The following is a 20,082-nucleotide window of genomic DNA, read 5'->3' as shown; positions in this document are numbered from 1 at the left end:
ACACTGTCAAATCTACAGTGCAGCATTGTGCAATGTACATATTTTGTCAATGTACTGTTTAACATCATGTTTACGAAGTTATGGCATTCCCCACTGGGAATATTTTATGTCAGTTACAAATTATAAAGGACAGAGAGAAAGAAACATGAGGTCAGTATCGCAACTGACTCAGATACCATGGTATCGCCTACTGTTAATTTAAGCTGTTGGATAGACTGACTGACATCAACTGGTAGCTAAGTCCTGTGTCCACTGTGACCACTGGAAGACCAGAGGAGGACATGGTGAAATTAAAGTATGGTAGCCTTAATGTGCCAAATCAAAAATAAGGCTCAATATACAGTATTGGTACAGACCACTTAGCTAGCTTTTGTTGGCTAGAGTGTCCACAGAGAGAGACTGTCTGTGTTCTTTACAGAGTTGTGTCTTTCTTTAAACATCTTCTCTCTAAATTAAGCAAGATGCCATTAACACTGGCTTTTCACTTTAGTACTGAGTACTGTAGTACTGGCTTGACCACAACCCAGCCTAGCTAGTTAGCCGGCTAGGCATGTGCAGCCTTGTTAAGTGAAATAAAAGGGGAGGTTATTTACTATGTCTTTGTACTCTGTGTATTTACAGCAGCAGTCTTTAGTTGATTGATTCAGAATTACTTTTGACATTGTATTTGCTCCCGCCACCAGGGGCTGACTAGCTAAATTTGGTAGCAGTTGTTAAGATTGCTGGGAGAGCATTGGGCACGTTTGGTTGAAAGGTGAGAGGGTGGTGACTGGTAACATGACAACTCCAGTGTTATGAAAAGTGACATTATGAAATAAAAAGTGACATGAAATAAAGGTGTCAAAAAAGGACATATAAAAATTTTAAAAATGATTTTAAAAAATTAACTCCTATAAAAGCTTATATTGAAATAAGAATGAATAAATTACATTTCTTTTTCTTTTTTTTTTTGAGTTTTAATAATTTCACAGTTCACACATTTATTTTACACAATGTAGCCTATTCATGTGAATATTTGTCTCATAATTTATGTAGGGCTCCATACAAAGTGTGTCCTGCTATTATTTACGATGACTAAAACTAGCGTCATAAAAGTTATGGGTTATTTTTTCATGGACATTAAATACATAATATTTGTACAACAGTTGACTTCCAAAGTAGGTATGCTCAGCCTTCTAGTTCTCGCTGCCAGGATGCAGCTGTGATATGGTGCCTGTAATGTCCAGTGGTGGAGGGTGTGGACTGAAGGCAGGTATTTAAAATGTTGTTCCATTTTTGTCAGGATCAGTTAAGGAGGGGTACATTGCGTATGCTCCATAGGGAGGAGGGAGATCCATAGACTGGGATGCCGCTTGTTGTTGTGGTGCGGTGCTCCAGGTAGGTTGGTTTGGGTTTTGAAATGCTTCAAATCCAAAGGCAGCAGAGGCAGGTAGTTTTTTCTCAGCAGGGACCTCCGAGGCAGGTAGGACGACTATTGGGAGTTTGATCTCTGGGTCTGTAGCACATTTGATATCCAGATAAATCTGCAAAAAAAGTTGTTTTTTTCTTTGTGAGATAGAAATGTTGATATCCATATTTGGATAGTTCTTTTATCAATCTAGTTAAAGTCAGTGAGGCTTCTGTTTTTTTAATTACTTTCTCTTGTCACTAGAGGTCCCCTCTGGTATAAGATTTCTCTCTCCTGAGTTTGTTGAGTTCATTCATTTGCAGCTGTGCTGATTATGTTTATGTGTTCTTCCTTTTTATAAGTCACCAGTATTTTGTTGGTCATTTTACTAACTGTCAATGAGAAAAATCCTTCCTTTTTCCCTTTATGCATAATGTTGTATCATGGCATGGCTAAAGTGCTAAGTATTTCCTTTGAAAATGTTTGTTTATAATATCAGTATTCAGTATCAGTATATAAGTAAAAATAAGTAAATAAAAATAAGACCCTTCAGACAATGAAAACAGGAACAATGAAAAAACCTACAAGCTTCCCATCAGCAGCTGTTCTAACAATTCAGTAATCAAGCATAACAACAAAAGTATGGCTCAGAAAAAGGAAATCTTTTCACTATACAGTGCAGTTTACCTTCACCCTGTACTCCAGCTTGATTATGGAGCAGTTCAAGATGGAGGTGTGTAGTTCTCTGGGGATGGTGATCACCTTGGTCACAGTCTTGCTGCTACCAGAAGCAACAGCCTCAATTTTCTCCTTAAGGATTTCCTTTGTGAACATTCTCCTGCGACCCTGGGCAAAGAAACTCTTCTTCTCGTACAGTATGAATTTGGGCTTCACAGAACGACTTGATTGATTTCCAATTTCAGCTGTGACTTGGAAAGCCTCACCTACAAATTAGAGAAAAGAAAGTTAGTCAATTTCTAAACCTAGACCCACATCTGTAGTTGATAGCAGTTACTATTCTGTATACACAGTGAAGAGCTTAACCAGTGGCAACATAAAAAGGTGCTAAATTGTTACCAAAGTCACAAAGGAAAGACATTACTGAGTAACTTAATACAAGACTGAAAAGCAGTGTTTTGTCGTCCTCTTTAGTTGAAATGTTGAGTTCCGTTGAACCGGACCACACCCAACAGTGACACCACAGTGGTCTGACACACCATTGAGCACACTTCCACATGACAACAACTACTAAAGGTCATCAAAAACAGGATGTTCAGCTGATGTTTATTTGCTCTGTGAAGAACAACTTCTTAGTGAACATGCATCTTCTCTGTGACTAAAACAAGATGAATTGCAAAATATCAGAATCAGAATCTGTTTTATTATCCAAGTATGCAAGCATACAGAGAATGTGTCTGAAGAGCATAGAAGAATAAAGAATAAAAATAGAGCAAAAGTAAGGTAAAATAAAGCTAAAATGTATTAAAATGGAATAAAAAATCTATTTACAAAATAGAATTATAAAAATTTAATTTGAAATTAAATATTGAATGTATTATGGAGAAAGCAACGAAATATAACAAATAAATAGAATTATACTAGTTAAGACATAGTACAGAAGTTGAGAACGGCCATGCTTGCAATTATTTTTTTAATGCCTTTATCTCAAGATCACAAGTTAATTTATCTCGTGATCTCGGAAAACAAAAGGCAGATTTCTCAAGATAACAAGATATTTTATCATGAGCTTTATCACAGGTGGAGCTCATTCTCATTTGTTCGTTCCTGTCCATCACATGGATAGAACAACTATTTAGATCAAGCACAAAAAGCCATAGTCATTTGTTGGCTCTTATTCCCTCTCTCTACCTGACTCTCCTTTCTCTCATTAAGTCTAATAAAATGGAAATGCTTGAAAGTAGTATTGAGTAGTTCTTAGCTTCCGTAGAATGGGATGTAAAACTAGAAATGAAACACCGACCGTGCAGAAGAAATATGGACTGTGAAGAAATGAAGTGTATGAAATAAATGAAAGTGACAAGTGCAAAAAATTAATTATATAGCAGTGGAGATGGAATGCAATGTGCAATGTAAAGTCCAGTTTGATAACAGTGCAGTTCAGCTATTTAATAGAGAACTCAATCAGTGAGGAGCAATCACTGTGAAACAACAGAACTATCTGCCTTTTATCTATGGTGAACATTCGCACATAGACTCAGCCCAAAGTTCACCCATCATGCAACATGCAAATCAATAAATATATTAAACTGTTGGAACTGGGAGGAGCACAGCTGGTTATTAGCAATAATTAATAATCATCTGAGATAATTATTAAAATAATAAGTATGAATTAATAATAACGGGGCACCATCCAGAAATGGGACAAATAACCAGAAAGTGACATAGTCTCATAAAAGAGTTCACCTTGAATGCCATGAGTTCAAGCTCTGACTCTCTTAATCAGCCACTTTTCACAATATATAAAGACTGTTATATATTTAAAGAAGAAGAAGAAGTCTTTTGTCACTATTGTGTTTATGTATTGTGAAAAATGGCTGATTGAGAGAGTCAGAGCTCGAGCTCAAATCTTCTTTGTTCACCTGTGAATGTTGATATCCCTCAGATTTTAGCATTCTAGGTGAACTCTTTTATGAGACTACCTCACTGTCTGGTTATGGGTCCTGGTTCACAGGTGGTATCCCGTTATTAATATTATGTTAATTCATATTAATCATTTTATTCATTTTAATAATTATCTCAGATGATTATTAATTATTGCTAATAACCAGCCGTGCTCCTCCCAGCTCCAACAATACTGTAGTAAAAGTCTGGCTAAACTCAACTACAATATTATAAAATCTGCCAGAATCTGTTAAAATACTCAAAACAATCATTAAAACCATAAATGGGTGGACAGAATGAAACCTCACACTTTTTAGTAACTGAAGATTAGCACCAAATGCCCACTTCATCCCTGCTTCAATGATGGTAAAAAAATAATAATAAGAGTTTTCTTCTGTCTTCTCAGTTGTTTACAGACACTATCACTCCGGCATCGATTGGTATGTCCCAGTAATCTGAGGCAGCAGGTACAACCACATTCTTCCCATGCCTGAGCCATAGGACAATGGGCCAACATTTGTTGTTGAACACCTATTGACCCTCCCCCACACCTTACACCCTATGTATCCTGTTGCCTACAGTTTCCTTTTAGGTCCGCATCATGGCTCCAATGACTCTCAGTGTGCAGCAGGTTTGACCAGCCATGACCTCCCTGAGGTCAAGGCTCACATTTCCTTTAACAATCTGTTCAGGGTCTCTATGGAATAAGCAGCTAAAGGAAGAACAGTTGTTGCAGTGTCATCCTACCATCACAATTCAGCTCATAAGCAACACTAATCAACAGCGTTCAGATGGAGAGAGCCCTGTGGGAAAAATATCTTCCATTACCTGGTTACTTGGTTGCATTTTTGCATATTGGTTGCATATTACAAACATAATATACCTGGCAGATAAATGAAAGTGTCAAGTGACTGTACAAAGAAAGGATGTGAATCAAAATCCTTCAAGTGCAGGATTTTTGACAGGACAATGTAAGGAACAACTTTACCAGATTAGATTATTACCTTGCTCGTATCCCATCCGCTTAGTGCGAACTTCCATTGCAACAATTCCAGAGCCAAGAAATTTGACAGTTTTATCCTTGCAACCATACTGAGGTTCCTAAAAGAACAGATCCCCACTTTAGATGAATGCAGTCAGATAACTGTCTCTTCTGCATTTCATTACATGATTTAAGATTAATGATTTCTTACCATAAGTCCAGGAATGTCCATGTCTGCTTTGGACTCAAATGTGAAGTGGATTTTAGCTTTTTTTGTCAGCTTCATTGATTGTTTGAGCTCTGCCTTCAGCTTATGGACAACTTTGCCTGTGCAGGATTTGAACGTTGATGGCATTTTTCTGTGAAGTACAATGACAAAAAAAATTTTTAATAATCTGATGAGAAGTAAAATAAAGATTAAATTAACACAGGAAAGAATAGGTACCTGTCAGGAACCTTGAAGGAAAAAGGAAACACATGTCTTCCTTTACCAATGACTTCGGTGCCTGGAGTGGAGTTACTTATCATTATTAAATAAAATCTTTAGTATCAGTACATTATAGTGATAATGGTTCATTTTCCAAAAGTGATGGCATTAGTTACAATGTTTCACAAATCAGTGAATGTATTAATTTGATACGTTACCATCTCCTCTTGCTTCTCTCAGTATATGATGTTTGACATCATAATATTTCTCATCAGACCAGTAAACGTGATGTTGATATTGCCCGTAATGTTCAGACCAGCAAACCCGAGCTTGTCCTTGTGCAATGAAAATTAGCGACTGGATTTTAGTTTCTTTAGAAACCTCCACGATGATTCTTCCATTGATGGTATCTCCATTTGTGAAGATGTTTTTGCTGTTGATGGCATCATATTCAACTGACAAATTTTTGATGGTCATTCTCCAACAGGTAAGTACATAATAGAACTAAATCTCTTGTAAAACCAACACGAACCCCAGGCTTTGTAAATTCTGCGCAGCTGCACTCAACTTATATCTGATCTCAAACAGACAAATGTTGTTAAACCCGTTTTTTTCGTATCACCTGTGACTACAGGTGTGAGACACGCATGCGCACAAAGTGACTGGAAAAATAACATGCACTCACCGCGCTTTAAAAAAAATGAAAAACAATAGTTTAAATTGCGATTGCATGGTCATAATCAAAGGAAAACATCACACCGCGGCTGAACATGAACAAGCTATCTGACAGCCACCTCAGTGGGCGGGGAGCTACACCTGTGTTTTTAAACTGGGGTAATTACTGTCGCATGCTGCGCTTCCTCAACGTGTATCACATGACATAATTTCCAGTCCCGTCAAAATTTCCATTTACTGCCCATTGCATGTGTATCATGATGGAATTTCATTTCAAAGAAGTGTGACAACTAAGTTACTAACAGGAAGGCAGTAGAAATGATATGACTGAGTTAAGGAAAGCTGTTTGACCACCTTTCAGAGCAGCTAAAGCTTAATCTTTTAAAAAGGCAAGTGTCTGTCTCTTAAAGACAATGTCATTATTGTAGCGGATAATTCACCGACTTCACTGTGAACACTTTCAATTAGGAAGAAAATATATATTTCATATATTATTCTGAAAACTGTCTGTGAATTGTCTCACACAGCCACGTATGTGTGGAAAAACACATTACTGCTGATTTTTTTTTTCAATCAATTTCCTGAAATGAAACGCTTAGTTTCAGTGAATGCTGCATATATAAACCCTGAAATGTAATTGTGATTAGTTTTGGTGTGTGATAAAATCACACTGATTTCCAACGTCACAACCAGATAATAATCTTCATGTCAAATGTTATGTCAGTCACATGCTAGACCTAAAAGCAAGGATGTGGCACATTTCTTCATGTTTAAGCAGAGTTCACAGTGATATAGCTTTAAGGGATTTATTTTTCTCTGGTTTGTGCCTGGTTGTGTTCATTTTTTTAAATCAATGTATCATATAGTTTATTAATCACAATCATAAACTGGTATTTTTATTTGAAGTGACAGGAAAACATGAGGGAGACTTTCACCTATTAGAAACAACTTTTTCTTATTTTTAGCAGAAGTGTAATAAACCAATTTTACCTGCATTATGTTTACCAGATGAGACACTGTGTATTTACAGGGTTGAAAATTTGTTTTGTGTAAATATTCATAAGATATTAACCTACCTCTCAGTTATGTAGTGTGGAATAAAAGAATACAGACAAAACAGGAGCAAATACTAAAATATAAGACACTTAAAAAACATATTGTATGGACGTTGAGGTGTATATTTAAGAACAAAGACGACTTCAGTGAAAATAGGTAAATTAAATGTAATGGCCTATAATGGCTTTTTATTTAATTTGTACAGAGGAGAAAGTTCCAAAATCCAACTCAAAGTGCTTTAGACGTTAACGTTGGTTACACACATCCCTGCTCCCCCATGTCTTTTGGTTGAGTGAAATGTTTTTTACCTCTACTTTGTAAAAGTGCTTTGTACTTTAAAGCTTGTTTTGGAAATAATGCTACATATTTTGTTGCTACTGTCCAATACACACAGTATATAACTATAGATAGTGGTTTCTACCAAACTAGTTAACTCTCAGAAATCACCCTTCTATCAAGCGAGGTTAATGAATACTACTTGTTTTTAAGTATGTTACCATAGTAATATTAATACTGTATAGCAAGAGTTATGTAATAAAGAAAACAAAACTCTATAATACATTGACAAATTAATGAAGATAATACAGGTTGACATTTGAAATAGCAGTAATTGTAATTTCCTTTTCTGTCACTTTACTCTGTTTCCTTGAAATGTCCAAGTATCTTCAGCGTCACATCACTGGTATTTATTGCCATAATCCGTCATCGGAGGGTACATTGCATATGCACCATATGAAGGTGGGGGATCAAATGGTGGAGGTGCTGTTGGTTGTTGTGGTGGTACAACACCCCGGACTGGTGGGTTTGGGTTGCCAAATGCTTCAAATCCAAAGGCAGCAAAAGCAGGTGGTGGTGCCACAGCAGGAGCCTGAGAGGCTGGCAGGATGACGATGGGAAATTTGATCTCAGGGTCTGAAGCATATTTGACATCCAGATAAACCTGTGGAAAATATTGTTGTTGTTATATTGTTGATATTTTTTCTTAATATTTCCAACTAATCTCTCAGACATAAGATTATGCTTATTATGCACTGAGGATGTCGCTTAACATATTCTTGTTTGCTCAGATCATTTTTCTTTGAGATGAGTGAAAAACGCGAAGCAAATCTTGGGTCTTTGCTCCGCAAGGTTAAACAGGTCTGTCACAATTATTTGCATTTTTCTGTGTGCACAACCCCCTCCTTTAGCAAGCACTTAAAACAATGAGAGAGGGATGGTTTCAATAGCATTTGGGCTCTGAAAAGCACAGCTGTAAGATTACAGACAAATGTCATGATGTTTGTAAAAGGCTGGTGAGCCAGGAGAATCTTATCTAGATAAATAGACCTACTAATAACCAATACCCCTTGATTTTTAATTGTCAACATCACTGCTACATAACTCAGAGATTAAATATTTAGAGCATAGTATCACACTTGCTAGAGAAACTTCAGGGAGTGGTAGATGTTTAATCAAGGATAAAAAAAACAATGTAGAATTTAAGGATTTAACAAAAACTTTTTTTCTACTTACTTCTTTGATGATAAATTATTACAAGGTCTAATTTGTATTGACATGCTACTTTAGATTTCCTTTCAATAGTGTTAAAATGCCAGATAAATAAGCAAAAATGAATGTTAATAAACACTTTGACAAGAGACCTAATTTATTTCTTATGCAGTCACATGAGAATAAGTACACACACATCTGTCAGCCTCCTGAGGTGCTTACCCTCAGCCTGTACTCCACTTTGATGTTGCTGCAGTTGAGGATGGAGGGCTCCACATCATGGGGGATGGGGATGACCCTTGTGACCTGTTCGCTGGCAGACGCAGGGATGGGCTCTCCCACCTCTTTAAGGAGGTCGTGAGTATAGAGTCTTCTCTTCCCATTTGCAAAGAAGCTGTGCTTACTGTACACACAGTACTTTGGCTTGATATGACGAGATGAGTTGTTCTGAATGTACGCCAAAACCTTTAATCCCTCTCCTGCAAAACAAACCAGCAATGCCTCACGTCAAACAAACTTTGGTACGAGACTAATGAGTGTCAATATCACGTTGAGCGCTCTCACCTTGGAAGTATCCTGTTTTTTCAATATTCACATCCATGGCTACTCTTCCTGAGTTGAAATATTTCAATTTCTTGTCTTTAGTCTCGTGCTGTGGTGTCTGAAAGAATACACAAATTAATAAATGCAATACAACGAACACAATGACACTTAAAAAGGTATACCATGTAGGATTTTCCTAGAAAACAAAGTATGACCCACTAGAAGTGTGTGGCGGTGTATTTATCTGCAGAGACTCTGCCCTCTGCCTGTATTTTATTATTATTTTGCTGTGTTCGGGACGCTTCTGGGCGGAAACCTTTGGGCATTGAGTGTGTAGCTCCTAGCTAATAACAGTGCGCTGGGTGTGAGGTCTGGACTTGTAGCGTAGTAACCAGGTTACATCGCTGTCTATGTCTCTCTCCTTTGTTCCCCTCTGCTCTCTGTCTCTGGTCTGGGCCGCATGTGGCCACATTCATTTAGTAGTGTAAAGACAATGTGTCCTGGGCCACATTGAAGGACCACGTACTCTACTGACCTCCTCTATTTTTCTGCAGACTAGGCACAGGAATTGCATTGCTGCCTCCTGGTCCAAAGTTATGTTAAACTTTTTTTGATAACAGAACAAAGAAATGCATTAATTTTGTTTTTCTATTTTTCATGTGAATTAAAAAAAACGTAATCCACCACCCATTTTTTCCTGTTCTTCCCGTTCCCCTAACCTGTTTTCCTCTTCAAATCAACAACTGAAATAGAAATTTGACCAAAACCAGAAAAAAACTTTTTCGCTTGTCTATCTACAAAAATATTTCAGTAGCTGAACGTTACTGAATAATTTCTTCTGTCCTGTCTAGTTGATAACTACAGTTTTTAGTTTTGCTGTGCTGCTTGACATAATGAGCTCAGGATTTACCAGGAGGACGGCTGCTTTACAGCAGTGACAGCAGTAACAGCAGTAACAGTAGCAGCAGTAACCTGGACTGTGTGTGTGAGTAACAGCTGACCTATTGGATGTGTAGAAGAACACAGAACATTAATTAACATTAGATCCTAACCGATCCTGTCTGCGTGTCGGGAGATTTAAATAATCAGTGAAGTTAGGCTGCTGTGCCTTGTGTGTAAATGTGCACAGTGCCTCTCAATGGCCCAGCTGCTGGGAGATCACTGCATATAACTCTATATTTGTTATACATGTATATATATATATATATATATATATATATATATGTATACAAAAAAAGCTTGTGCTAATTGAGCCAATTCAACAGGTGTAATTCTAAATTAACCAAAATTCATCTCAACCATATACACTTAGGTATAAGGCCTCACAGTGTGCTCTTGTCGGTAAAATGGAATATTTTGTTTACATGTCTAAGCTAGTGTTTATGCAGCGTGGGTCTGCTGAAGGCAAACACCTACATGTCCATGCAGGTACTAGATAAGGATTGAGTTTTAGTCATTCAGCTGCCACAACTAACCCACACAGATTTTTTTTCTGTTGGAATGACAAGAATGATAAAGATGTAACTCAGCACTTACCATTAGTTCAGGGTCACTGGTCATGTCCACGTTCGACACAAAGTTGAGCTTAGTTGAATCCTTCTTGTTCATCCTCATTGATCTACTCAGGTTGGCTTCCAGCAAGTACACAATATTACCGGTATAAGCCTTGAAGGAGGAGGGCATTTCCCTAATGCACAACATCGGAAGGCCAGAAGGACAATTTTACATGAATTGTAAGTCTGTGACACACTTCTATAAAAACACACTGCTGTTTCTTGGTGGTTGCAAAATCTGACAAAACTGTTTTTTCAGAAGATTATTCAAGTACCATATTTCCAAATTATATGACTTGGGTCAGTGTTTGAAAAACTACATATGGAGAGGATAAAGGGCTATAACACATTTTGGAACCATTAAAATAATGATTACTTACTGAGAAGGGATCTGAAAGGTGAATGGGTAGACATGGCACCCTGGAGCAACAACATCGCTGTCTGATAAACAACAAGACTTGCTGTTGGTAATGAAAGGAATGTTCAGACATCTGTCTATTTTACAGCTTTTACAAGTTCTCAGGATTGGCCATTTAGTTGTAGGGGGACTTTGGGTTGGGGGTACTAAGCAGTTTAAACTTTCAATCAGAGCTGTTTGAACACGCTTCTCCAGCAGCTGGTCAGATATAAATACAAACTTCTCCTTCAAGCTTCTAAACACTTTTTCACAAGCTCCTTGGTTAAAAAAAAAAAAAAACAGACAGAAAATGTACACTTGCAGTACTTTGCTAATGGCAAATATGGATTGTTACAGGTTTGTGATTGGACAACAGAGTGTGTGATCAACAAGGTCCCTCAGCTCACTAAGCCTAGAGGTAACTGGGGTTGTAAATTTGAAAAATCTAATCAAGTAGATGAGAAATCACATCTGAAAAAATATGACTGCTGCATTTGAAATCTCTATCAAGCTGTTCTAAACTGATTAAAAGCCACAACACAGAAACACACCGGGGCCTCAGCACAGACTGAGACACGACTGTGAAATACTTACATATTTCTCCATTCTGATTTATCAGTGATGTTTGGTGGTCGTCTTCTAAAAAAGGAACACACTTAATCAATATTTGATACTTGGGCAAAAAAATATTACCACGTATAAGGCTGCAAACAAAAATGATTGACATGTCAGTTTGTCTGCAAATTATTTTGTTGAATCAATATAATAATAATAATAATAATAATAATACCCCAAAATCAAAGATGTTCAGTTTATTATCACATAAAACAAAAAAAAAGCAAGAAAGTTCAGAAGCCAAACGTAAAGATTTGTTTACATTCTTGCTTCCAAAAACGTCAAGGAACTAAATGATTAATAGGGTAGTTGTTTTAGTTCTAACCATATATTTACATTTGGTGGACCAATTATTTTTTATTATCCATTAATATGCCAATTATTTTAACAAATTACTGATTAATCATTTGGTCGATAAAACATCAGATAATGGTGAAAAACACCTGAAACACTCATCAAAACATCCTGAAGTCCAAAGTGACGTCATCAGCAGTCAAAAACACCCAAATATCAAATTTACATTTTTCTAAGACCAGGAAAATCCACAAACTCTAAACATTTGAGAGCCTTGGACTAAGGAAATGTTGGTATTTGTGCTTGAAAAATGACTTAAATGATTATTCAATTATCAACATAGTCGCCGATTACTTTTCTGTCGATCGACTAATTTATTAACTAATCTTTCCAACTCTAGGTGGAATCCTATTTTGACAGTATAACTATAGTGTTTTATACAAAATTATAACGAAATTACAGATAATATATTAGATTATCTTATATGTACTTTTCCATATGTTTTCCGTGTCAACCATCATCCATCTCAACTTTCATCTGTTACAAAACATTAAAAGTCCAGCCCACAGCGGAAGAAGACGCTTATTTTGCACAGCTTCTTATCGTGTGTTGGCATCCATCCACAACAACCGTTACAAACTGAGACCGTAACCTCAACCCCGAGCCTTTCCGCAAAGCAGTCGATCTATCTGAAAGGTTTAACTCTGTTTTTTAGAATAGATATAATCTCATCTTTACTGTATGCAGGTTAAACTTCTTTGCATGCAGAAACGAGCAGAAGTTTGAACTAGATGAAAAGTCACTTACCTTGGCTATATTTGTCTCGGATAAAGTAATGTTTGACGCTGAAATACTTGTCTTTGGAGTGGTAGACAACAGTAACTTTGCCGTGCTTCTCGGTCCACATGACTTCGGCTTTCCCTTTGAATTTAATTGACAGGGATTCTATTTGGCAATCTTTCTCCACTTCCAGCGTCACTTGGCCTGTCACGAGGTCGCCATTGGTAAAGGTGTTTCTCCCATTAAGAGGATTGTAGGTGACTTTGAAGCTCTTCACGGTAGAAGACATGGTGTGCAGCGTAAACTGTGAAACTTCCAAAGGAATGTGGGGCAAACAGGAACCGTCTGCGAAGGGCGTGTCTCAATGCCAAGGGACAACTTCCCGCGATAACGCCCCCCGCCCCATGCATTTAGTTATCTATTAATGCACTTAAACTATAGCCTACCTATCCTCTCCAGTCACCTTTCAAATGTTTCTCTGTCTTGTTGTTGATTTGATATCTCAAAAAGTTAATATATCAGTTTGTTACACAATGCTGCATAACACAAAACGTATAAGGTAGCCTATGATAAAGTGACTTTTACTGAGCCAGCATGTTAATTGCCAAGCCTGTAAGCACCTGGACGACATAACATTATAACCAGATGTTTAATTAAATATTAAATTATAAATCACTTAGGGAGGAATTGCCGTGCAGAATACAGTACAGATTTGAGGCCTGATAAATGAAAAGATGACTGAATGTCTTTGTTTTTTCAGACAGCACAACTCAAATATTCGCTGCAGCGTTATATTACATGCATACTGTTAAAATACAAGCTTAACTTGTAAATCCATGGCAAAGTGAAAGGTATCTGGTGCAATGGTTCAAATGAAAACACCTTCATGTTAAGCCTATGGACATGCAGCACAGGCTGAAATAAGACATACTGAAGTATCCCTCAGTGTTTGCTGTATCATAATGCATTATGAAGGTTTACAGAAATGTTTACCATGCATTATGATATGTTGTGATTATGAAAAACCAGCAAGACATCAGTCATGTGTAATATAAGCTAAAAAAAAATACATAAAATTATAAATTATTATTTAACATGTTAAAATATTTTCAGAAATTTTTCAAAATTTGTTAAGAATTTTTATACTTTTGAGCATGTACATGATAAGTATCGATATTTATAAAGTGAGTAATCTCTTTCACACAAAAACCCAACAACAATCAAACTTTTGGAAGGTTTGTCACCCAAAATCTTCTTTATGTCCTTCCATCAACTGTCTACACAAATACACAAGCAACCTTGTTGACATGACATCAGTTGACAGGTGAAGAGAACCTGTGAAATTTGCTGTAGACAAAGACGCACCCGGCAATAAAGAAATGATCTTCTGCTTTTGAACATTACATAAGCTTCCTGTCCTAATCACAACCAGCATGCGACTCAAACAGGTTTTATTTCCCAGTGGAAAGCAAATACAACTCAATGATAACAATAGAGTTTGGCAACAGCTGGTCTTCTGACTGAATGTTTACCTTGTGGTTTGTGGTTTGTCCCGTAATGAACAGTTTATTCAAATATTTTCCAATTATGAATGAGAATAGTTTATGGATCCACAGAGGTGCCTTGTGATGTGCAATGTGATGTTTTGTTAACATTTGCACTCTTCTCTATAAGTAAGGAGAGTAAGGGGGGTAAGCAACATATATGTGGGATTCAAAAGTTTGCCTTCAGCTCTTTTGCTTTTTTTTTAGGCTGGACCTCTTTCTTTTTCCATAATATTGATTTACGTATATCAGGTTACCAAGAAATTATGTTCCATATTTAGAGATCTGTGTGACATAGTTATCATAGTTTTTAAGTTGGTCATTTTAAGTCTTCTGTTGGGAGATTAATAAAATGGATATGGAAAGAATATAAATTCTCAAAGTTGTGTGTCTCTGGGGTGTTTCAGAGAGGAGCTATAAATTATGCTTTTTCATATTTTATTTATTATATTTAAAAGAACCAATCATATAGTAGTCAAAGCCATACTCTTTATTGATTATTATTTATTAATTAGAAAACTCTCTTATCCAGAGAACTCACATTGTTGCTCAGACTTCATGATTAAGACGACACCGTGAGATCAAGTGAGGAACGTATTTTAGTGGCAGTCAAATCACTCAATTGATTAAAGGAGCTGATCAATAATGCAAGGGTTACTACAAGAAGTACATTTTGATGCTGGAGTGATGAGCTTCACTTCGATTTAGATTTTTAAAAAGTAGCGGAGAGCTTGTCTCCAAACAGACTGGACAAGAGACAGTTGTCTTTCAGTAGCACTTATATGTAGATTGTCTAGAGTTGATAGTTACAAAGCATCAAGAGGAACTGCAATACAGGTTTACATTTTTAGACAAAACTCGGTGTACAGGGATCTGAAAGGTGAATGGGTAGACATGGCAGCCCTGGCCAACAGTTTTATTACCTGACAAACATTCAAATGAAGTCATTTAATGGGGCTTTTATCAATTGCTATTGCAAAGTTTGTAAATGTGACCATAAATTATTACAACTCTAATACTACTCTTTGGACACTAATGGTCTTTGTTAATTGTTCCCAAGAGGAATCAGGAAGACAGAAGTGGAAGAATGTTTAACAACAAACTGTTTCTGTTTTAATCTCTTTGTGTTTCCATTGTTAAAGACATCAAACACATCACATATAACTTGAATGTTTGGTTTGTTAGGGTCTTGATTTTCTTCAGTCCTCTGATATGTATCTTTTTTTGAATGATGATGGTGAGACTGAACAACCTTAAATCTCGCCAGTTAAAATTAGTAAGTACCACAAAAGGATACAAAGATATAAGACAAATGTGTGATAAAAATTAGATAAAAATGGAAGGCACAGAAAGAGAAGATGCAACATTTTGGTGCGATATTCAAAAAAAGAAAAAAGCTGAAAAAAAAGTTTTATATCATATGTAAATGCTTTTTTAAGAGCCACACAAGACTGACTGACATAAATGACCTACTTACCTTACCTTGGCCCTTCTGAATGATACATTTCTTGATACTAAAGTATTTCTTTTTCTTATGGTACGTTATGACCGTTTGTTCATGCATTTCAGTCTATTCAACTTCTTCTCAGCTGCACATAGAGCGCATCTATTTTGCAGTCTTTCACCAGTTCTGATGTAATTTGTCCTGTAATGTAATCACCACTGGTGAAAACATCACTTCTGTTTATGCGGTTATAACCCACTGAAAAGCTTTTTACAGTTTTTGACATAATATCTGACTGCTAAGCAAAAGACCTGACTAACTAATACTGCTGTGGCAACTGCCAGGTGAGGACAAAGGTTTCTTATGTTGTATCTATGCATACAAATAAAATTATTTACATGTTCCTTGCATAAAAGAATGCAGTGGTAAAACAATATAGTTTAATGAATGAGGCACTTTCTGTGTGTGGGTGGCCACAGCATTACTGGCAGCATATGCTACTACAGACCACTGCTGGTTATATGTAGATGTGTCTACATGAGGATATATAGACACATCTCAAACACATCATAGGTACAGATTGTGTGGGCTAAACATGTAGCTATTTCAGTGTATGCAAATCTCTACAAGATATCAGACGTGAAGGCAAAAGACCAATAACAATCTCAAGACAGAAGAGCGCCGATGCACTGAACAGATGATCCCAAAAATACGACGTACTGAGTACTATACACGCAGCTAAATATTAGTATATGGAATCCAGGAGAAGTGCATCAGGACACCTGGGGTGTGTATAGAGTATTAACTTTCTTGAAAGCTTTAAGTTTGCACCATAAAAGCAAAAACATTTTTTTAATTGTATCATATTACAGTTGAATGTATTACCTGTTACTGTTATGGAGGAACTTTATAGTACAACAAATAATTAGAAGTGAGTTTTTAATGAGCTATAGCCTCATGTTGTGTGCTTCAAGCTGTCCTGAACACAGATGTGGGTGTGTGATTAAACCAGTCGTCAAGTTACTGTCACCAGTCCAAGAGTGACATTGCAGAATTGGTACAGATGTTATTACTTTCTTAAACTTTGACAGTGATATAGTCAGTGCTTGTCATCATAGTTATCATCCAGAAACAAAAACAGTATGTGAGATATGTGTGGTAGTGACACTCATTTGACAGGTTTGTGGCATTATATCAAAAAATGGGTAAAACGATTTGATACAGAAAGCAAGCACGGAATGTACAGAGAGGGGTCTCGTCACTCTGTAATCCAGCACATCACTGCCCCCCATAGGATAACAGATACACTGCACCATATTTTCATCCAAGGGAAAGCTGTAAAAGGCTGATAACAAACAGTGCTGCTTGAAAGTTTGTGAACCCTTTAGAATTTTCTCTATTTCTGCATAAATATTACCTAAAACATGATCAGATTTTTACACAAATGTCCTAAAACTAGATAAAGGGAACCCAATTAAACAAATGAGACAAAAACATTATATTTATTCATTTATTTATTGAGGAAATTTATCCAATCTTTCATATTTGTGTGAGGCAAAAGTATGTTAACCCTTGCTTTCAGTAACGGGTGTGACCTCCTTTTGCAGCAATAACTTCAACCAAACGTTTCGGGAAAATGTTTATCAGCCCTGCACATCTGCTTGGAGGAATTTTAGTCTGTTCCTCCTTACAAAACAGTCTAAACTCAGGGGTGTTGGTGGGCCTCTTTGCATGAACTGCCCACTTCAGGTCCTTTCACAGGATTTCTACAAGATAAAGGTCAGGACTTTGGATCGGCCATTCCACAAAATTAAATTTCTTCTGCTCTAACCATTCTTTGGTAGAGCAGCTTGTGCGTTTAATGTCGTTGTCTTACTGCATGATCCACTTTCTGTTGAGCTTCAGTTCACAGATGGATACCTTGACATTTTCCTGTAGAATTTGCTGGTACAACTCAGAACTCATAGCTCCATCAATGATTGCAAGCTGTCCTGGTCCAGAGGCAGCAAAGCAGCCCAAACCATGATACCACCACCATGTTTCACAGATGGGTTAACGTTCTTATGCTGGAATGCAGTGTTTGCTCATCGCCTTGCATAATGCTTCTCGTTCAAGCCAAAACAGTTCGATTTTGGTCTCATCCATCCACAGAACATTTTTCCAGTCACCTTCTGGCTTATCCTTGTGGTCTTAGACCACAGCAATGTTCTTTTTGGAGAGCAGTGGCTTTTTTGCTTGCAATTCTGTCCTGCACACCATTGATGTTCAATGTTCTCCTGATCGTGGACTCATGAACACTGACTGTAGCCACTGCAAGAGAGGCCTTTAGTTACCTTGACGTTACCCTGGGGTCCCTTGTGGCCTCCCAGACTATTACACGCCTGCTCTTGGTGTGATTTTTGTTGTTCAACCCCTCTTGGGGAGGGCAACAATGGTGTTGGATGTTTTCAATTTGTACATGATCTACCTGACAGTTGACTGATGGAGTCCAAACTCTTTAGAAATGGTTTTGTAACCAGCCTGCTAAGCATCAACAACTCTTCTTTTAATTCCTCAGAAAACTCCTTTGTTCAAGCCATGACAAACTTCCAAAAAACTGTGTTGTGAAGCTCAGATTTTGATAGTGAAGACCCGGATTTCTTTTCTTTACATAAGGCAGGATCTCTCAGACTCACACTTGATTGTCATCCAATAAATTGAAGCACCTGACTCTAATTTCCCCTTCAAATGAACTGATAATCCTAGAGGTTCACAGACATCTGCCACACACGAATATGTATGGATCATTTTCCTCAATAAATAAACAAATGAGTGTAAGGTTTTTGTCTCATTTGTTTAACTGATGTATCTGTCTCTAGTTTTAGGACTTGCATGGAAATCTGATCACGTTTAGGTCATATTTATGCAGAAATAGAGCAAATTCTAAAGGGTTCACAAACTTTCCAGCAGCACTGTATAATAAATAATAAACATCTCGACAAAAGCATACTAGCATCCAAATTTTGTTTAATATTAACATTACATATGTTTATCTTACTGTAATAGGATGACAAAGTCAAAGAATACTTTAAATTTTTACAGAGAGCGAATGAGTCTCTTCATAATATGAACTTTAATCATGTTTGCACACGTACAGGACTCTAAAGGTTTGACATTAGAGAGAAAGCCAACAAAAGAGTATGCTGAGTCTTATGCACAGTTGAGACAAGTTCACCTTAAATAATGAGTCATTACAAAATGACAAACCAACCTTCAAAGTAGGAAATAGCAAACAGCCAATAAATTGTGACTGTGGGAAAGAAAGGGTATTTTGACTTCATGTACTTTCAGCATGAAAGTATTCACACCCATTTTAATTAGGAGGGGTAACAGGATGAGCGTGGCAGGAAAGAACGAGGGGGGATGGGGAGAGGAAAACTGTCTTAACCCAGAGGCGCTGCTAAAGCAAGTTAATATGCTCACCAACTGTGGCTGTCGAGATGTTAAATCACTCTGTATAAGAGCTTGTCAATACTGACATTTAGTGTCATGTATAAAAAAAAACATTCAAATCTTTCTCACACAGCGGCAATATAAAAGCAGAAGTCTGCAATTTGAATCAAATACTGAACTTTTCATAAGAAATCAGTAAAATGGTTGGATGTTAGGAGCAGCTGTTATGAACTGTAAAAGCCTTCTGAAGTTTAGTGAGCATTAACAGACTGGCTCGCTTAGAACGAGTGCCGGCTGAATAACAAAGAAGAGGCAGCTTTCCTCAAGGAAATTAAGCTGATGGTGCTCACTATGATACATAATTAAAAGATTGAGTTTAGCTCACGCATTACTTGCGGTGTTGCCTCTGCTGAAGGGAGCAGAAAGTAATTTGGTGCGTGGCACTAAAGCTCAGCCGAGTATTCATCTACTTGTACTCAAATTCTAATTTAGTCAGATTATCAAGTAAAAATTGTTTCTAGTCACTTGACACACAAAACAATATGTATGACAATTGTTAATATGTTGAAGCCCACAACGGAAGTTGAGATGATAAAATACAAACTTATTAAAAATACAAAATTAAATCTAATTACTTTTCTCATTACATTTATAGCAGGTCAATGTAGATTCCTGATAATATATAATTGAATAAAATTCCTTAAAGAATTTCCAGTTAACATCTACGGTACACACAGTACTGTAGATAAAACACACACACACTGAAAATGACTGATGTCATTATGATGTTATAAGGCAGTTTCTTATTAATAATTGATAAATCCATAAGTAAGTCCATGTCTG

At 36.9% G+C, this 20,082-nt stretch overlaps 2 protein-coding genes across 2 annotated transcripts; both read right to left on the bottom strand.

Moving 5' to 3' along the window:
• Positions 1-939: 939 nt before the first annotated feature.
• On the bottom strand, positions 940-6,217 carry LOC121904156 (arrestin domain-containing protein 3-like). The gene is made up of 6 exons (XM_042421722.1): positions 5,637-6,217; positions 5,437-5,497; positions 5,203-5,350; positions 5,014-5,110; positions 2,075-2,331; positions 940-1,523 (listed from the first exon to the last, which is right to left on the bottom strand). Exons 1-6 carry the CDS (start codon positions 5,893-5,895, stop codon positions 1,257-1,259), a joined length of 1,089 nt encoding a protein of 362 aa, XP_042277656.1. The 5' UTR covers positions 5,896-6,217; the 3' UTR covers positions 940-1,256.
• Positions 6,218-7,306: 1,089 nt separating this feature from the next.
• Positions 7,307-13,176, bottom strand: LOC121904005 (arrestin domain-containing protein 3-like). The gene is made up of 7 exons (XM_042421481.1): positions 12,847-13,176; positions 11,725-11,766; positions 11,114-11,174; positions 10,717-10,867; positions 9,202-9,298; positions 8,860-9,116; positions 7,307-8,089 (listed from the first exon to the last, which is right to left on the bottom strand). The coding sequence occupies exons 1-7, from the start codon at positions 13,106-13,108 to the stop codon at positions 7,826-7,828; spliced, it is 1,134 nt and encodes a 377-aa protein (XP_042277415.1). The 5' UTR covers positions 13,109-13,176; the 3' UTR covers positions 7,307-7,825.
• Positions 13,177-20,082: the final 6,906 nt, after the last annotated feature.

This window comes from Thunnus maccoyii, chromosome 9 (genome assembly GCF_910596095.1).
Source record: "Thunnus maccoyii chromosome 9, fThuMac1.1, whole genome shotgun sequence".
Classification (NCBI taxonomy): domain Eukaryota; kingdom Metazoa; phylum Chordata; class Actinopteri; order Scombriformes; family Scombridae; genus Thunnus; species Thunnus maccoyii.
This window is presented reverse-complemented; position numbering and strand designations above follow the sequence as displayed.

What these genes read in the sequence shown, in the direction of transcription:
- LOC121904156 (XM_042421722.1), bottom strand. Translation starts at nt 5,895, where the DNA reads ATGACCATCAAAAATTTGTCAGTTGAATATGATGCCATCAACAGCAAA. An exon ending in GCGGATGGGATACGAGCAAG is followed by an intron (nt 2,332 to 5,013) that starts GTAATAATCTAA and finishes TCTAATTTGTAG; the next exon opens with GTGAGGCTTTCCAAGTCACA. An exon ending in AGCTGGAGTACAGGGTGAAG is followed by an intron (nt 1,524 to 2,074) that starts GTAAACTGCACT and finishes CTTTTTTTGCAG; the next exon opens with ATTTATCTGGATATCAAATG.
- LOC121904005 (XM_042421481.1), bottom strand. Translation starts at nt 13,108, where the DNA reads ATGTCTTCTACCGTGAAGAGCTTCAAAGTCACCTACAATCCTCTTAAT. An exon ending in CCAGTGACCCTGAACTAATG is followed by an intron (nt 9,299 to 10,716) that starts GTAAGTGCTGAG and finishes GTATTCTTTCAG; the next exon opens with ACACCACAGCACGAGACTAA. An exon ending in AAAAACAGGATACTTCCAAG is followed by an intron (nt 9,117 to 9,201) that starts GTGAGAGCGCTC and finishes TTTGTTTTGCAG; the next exon opens with GAGAGGGATTAAAGGTTTTG.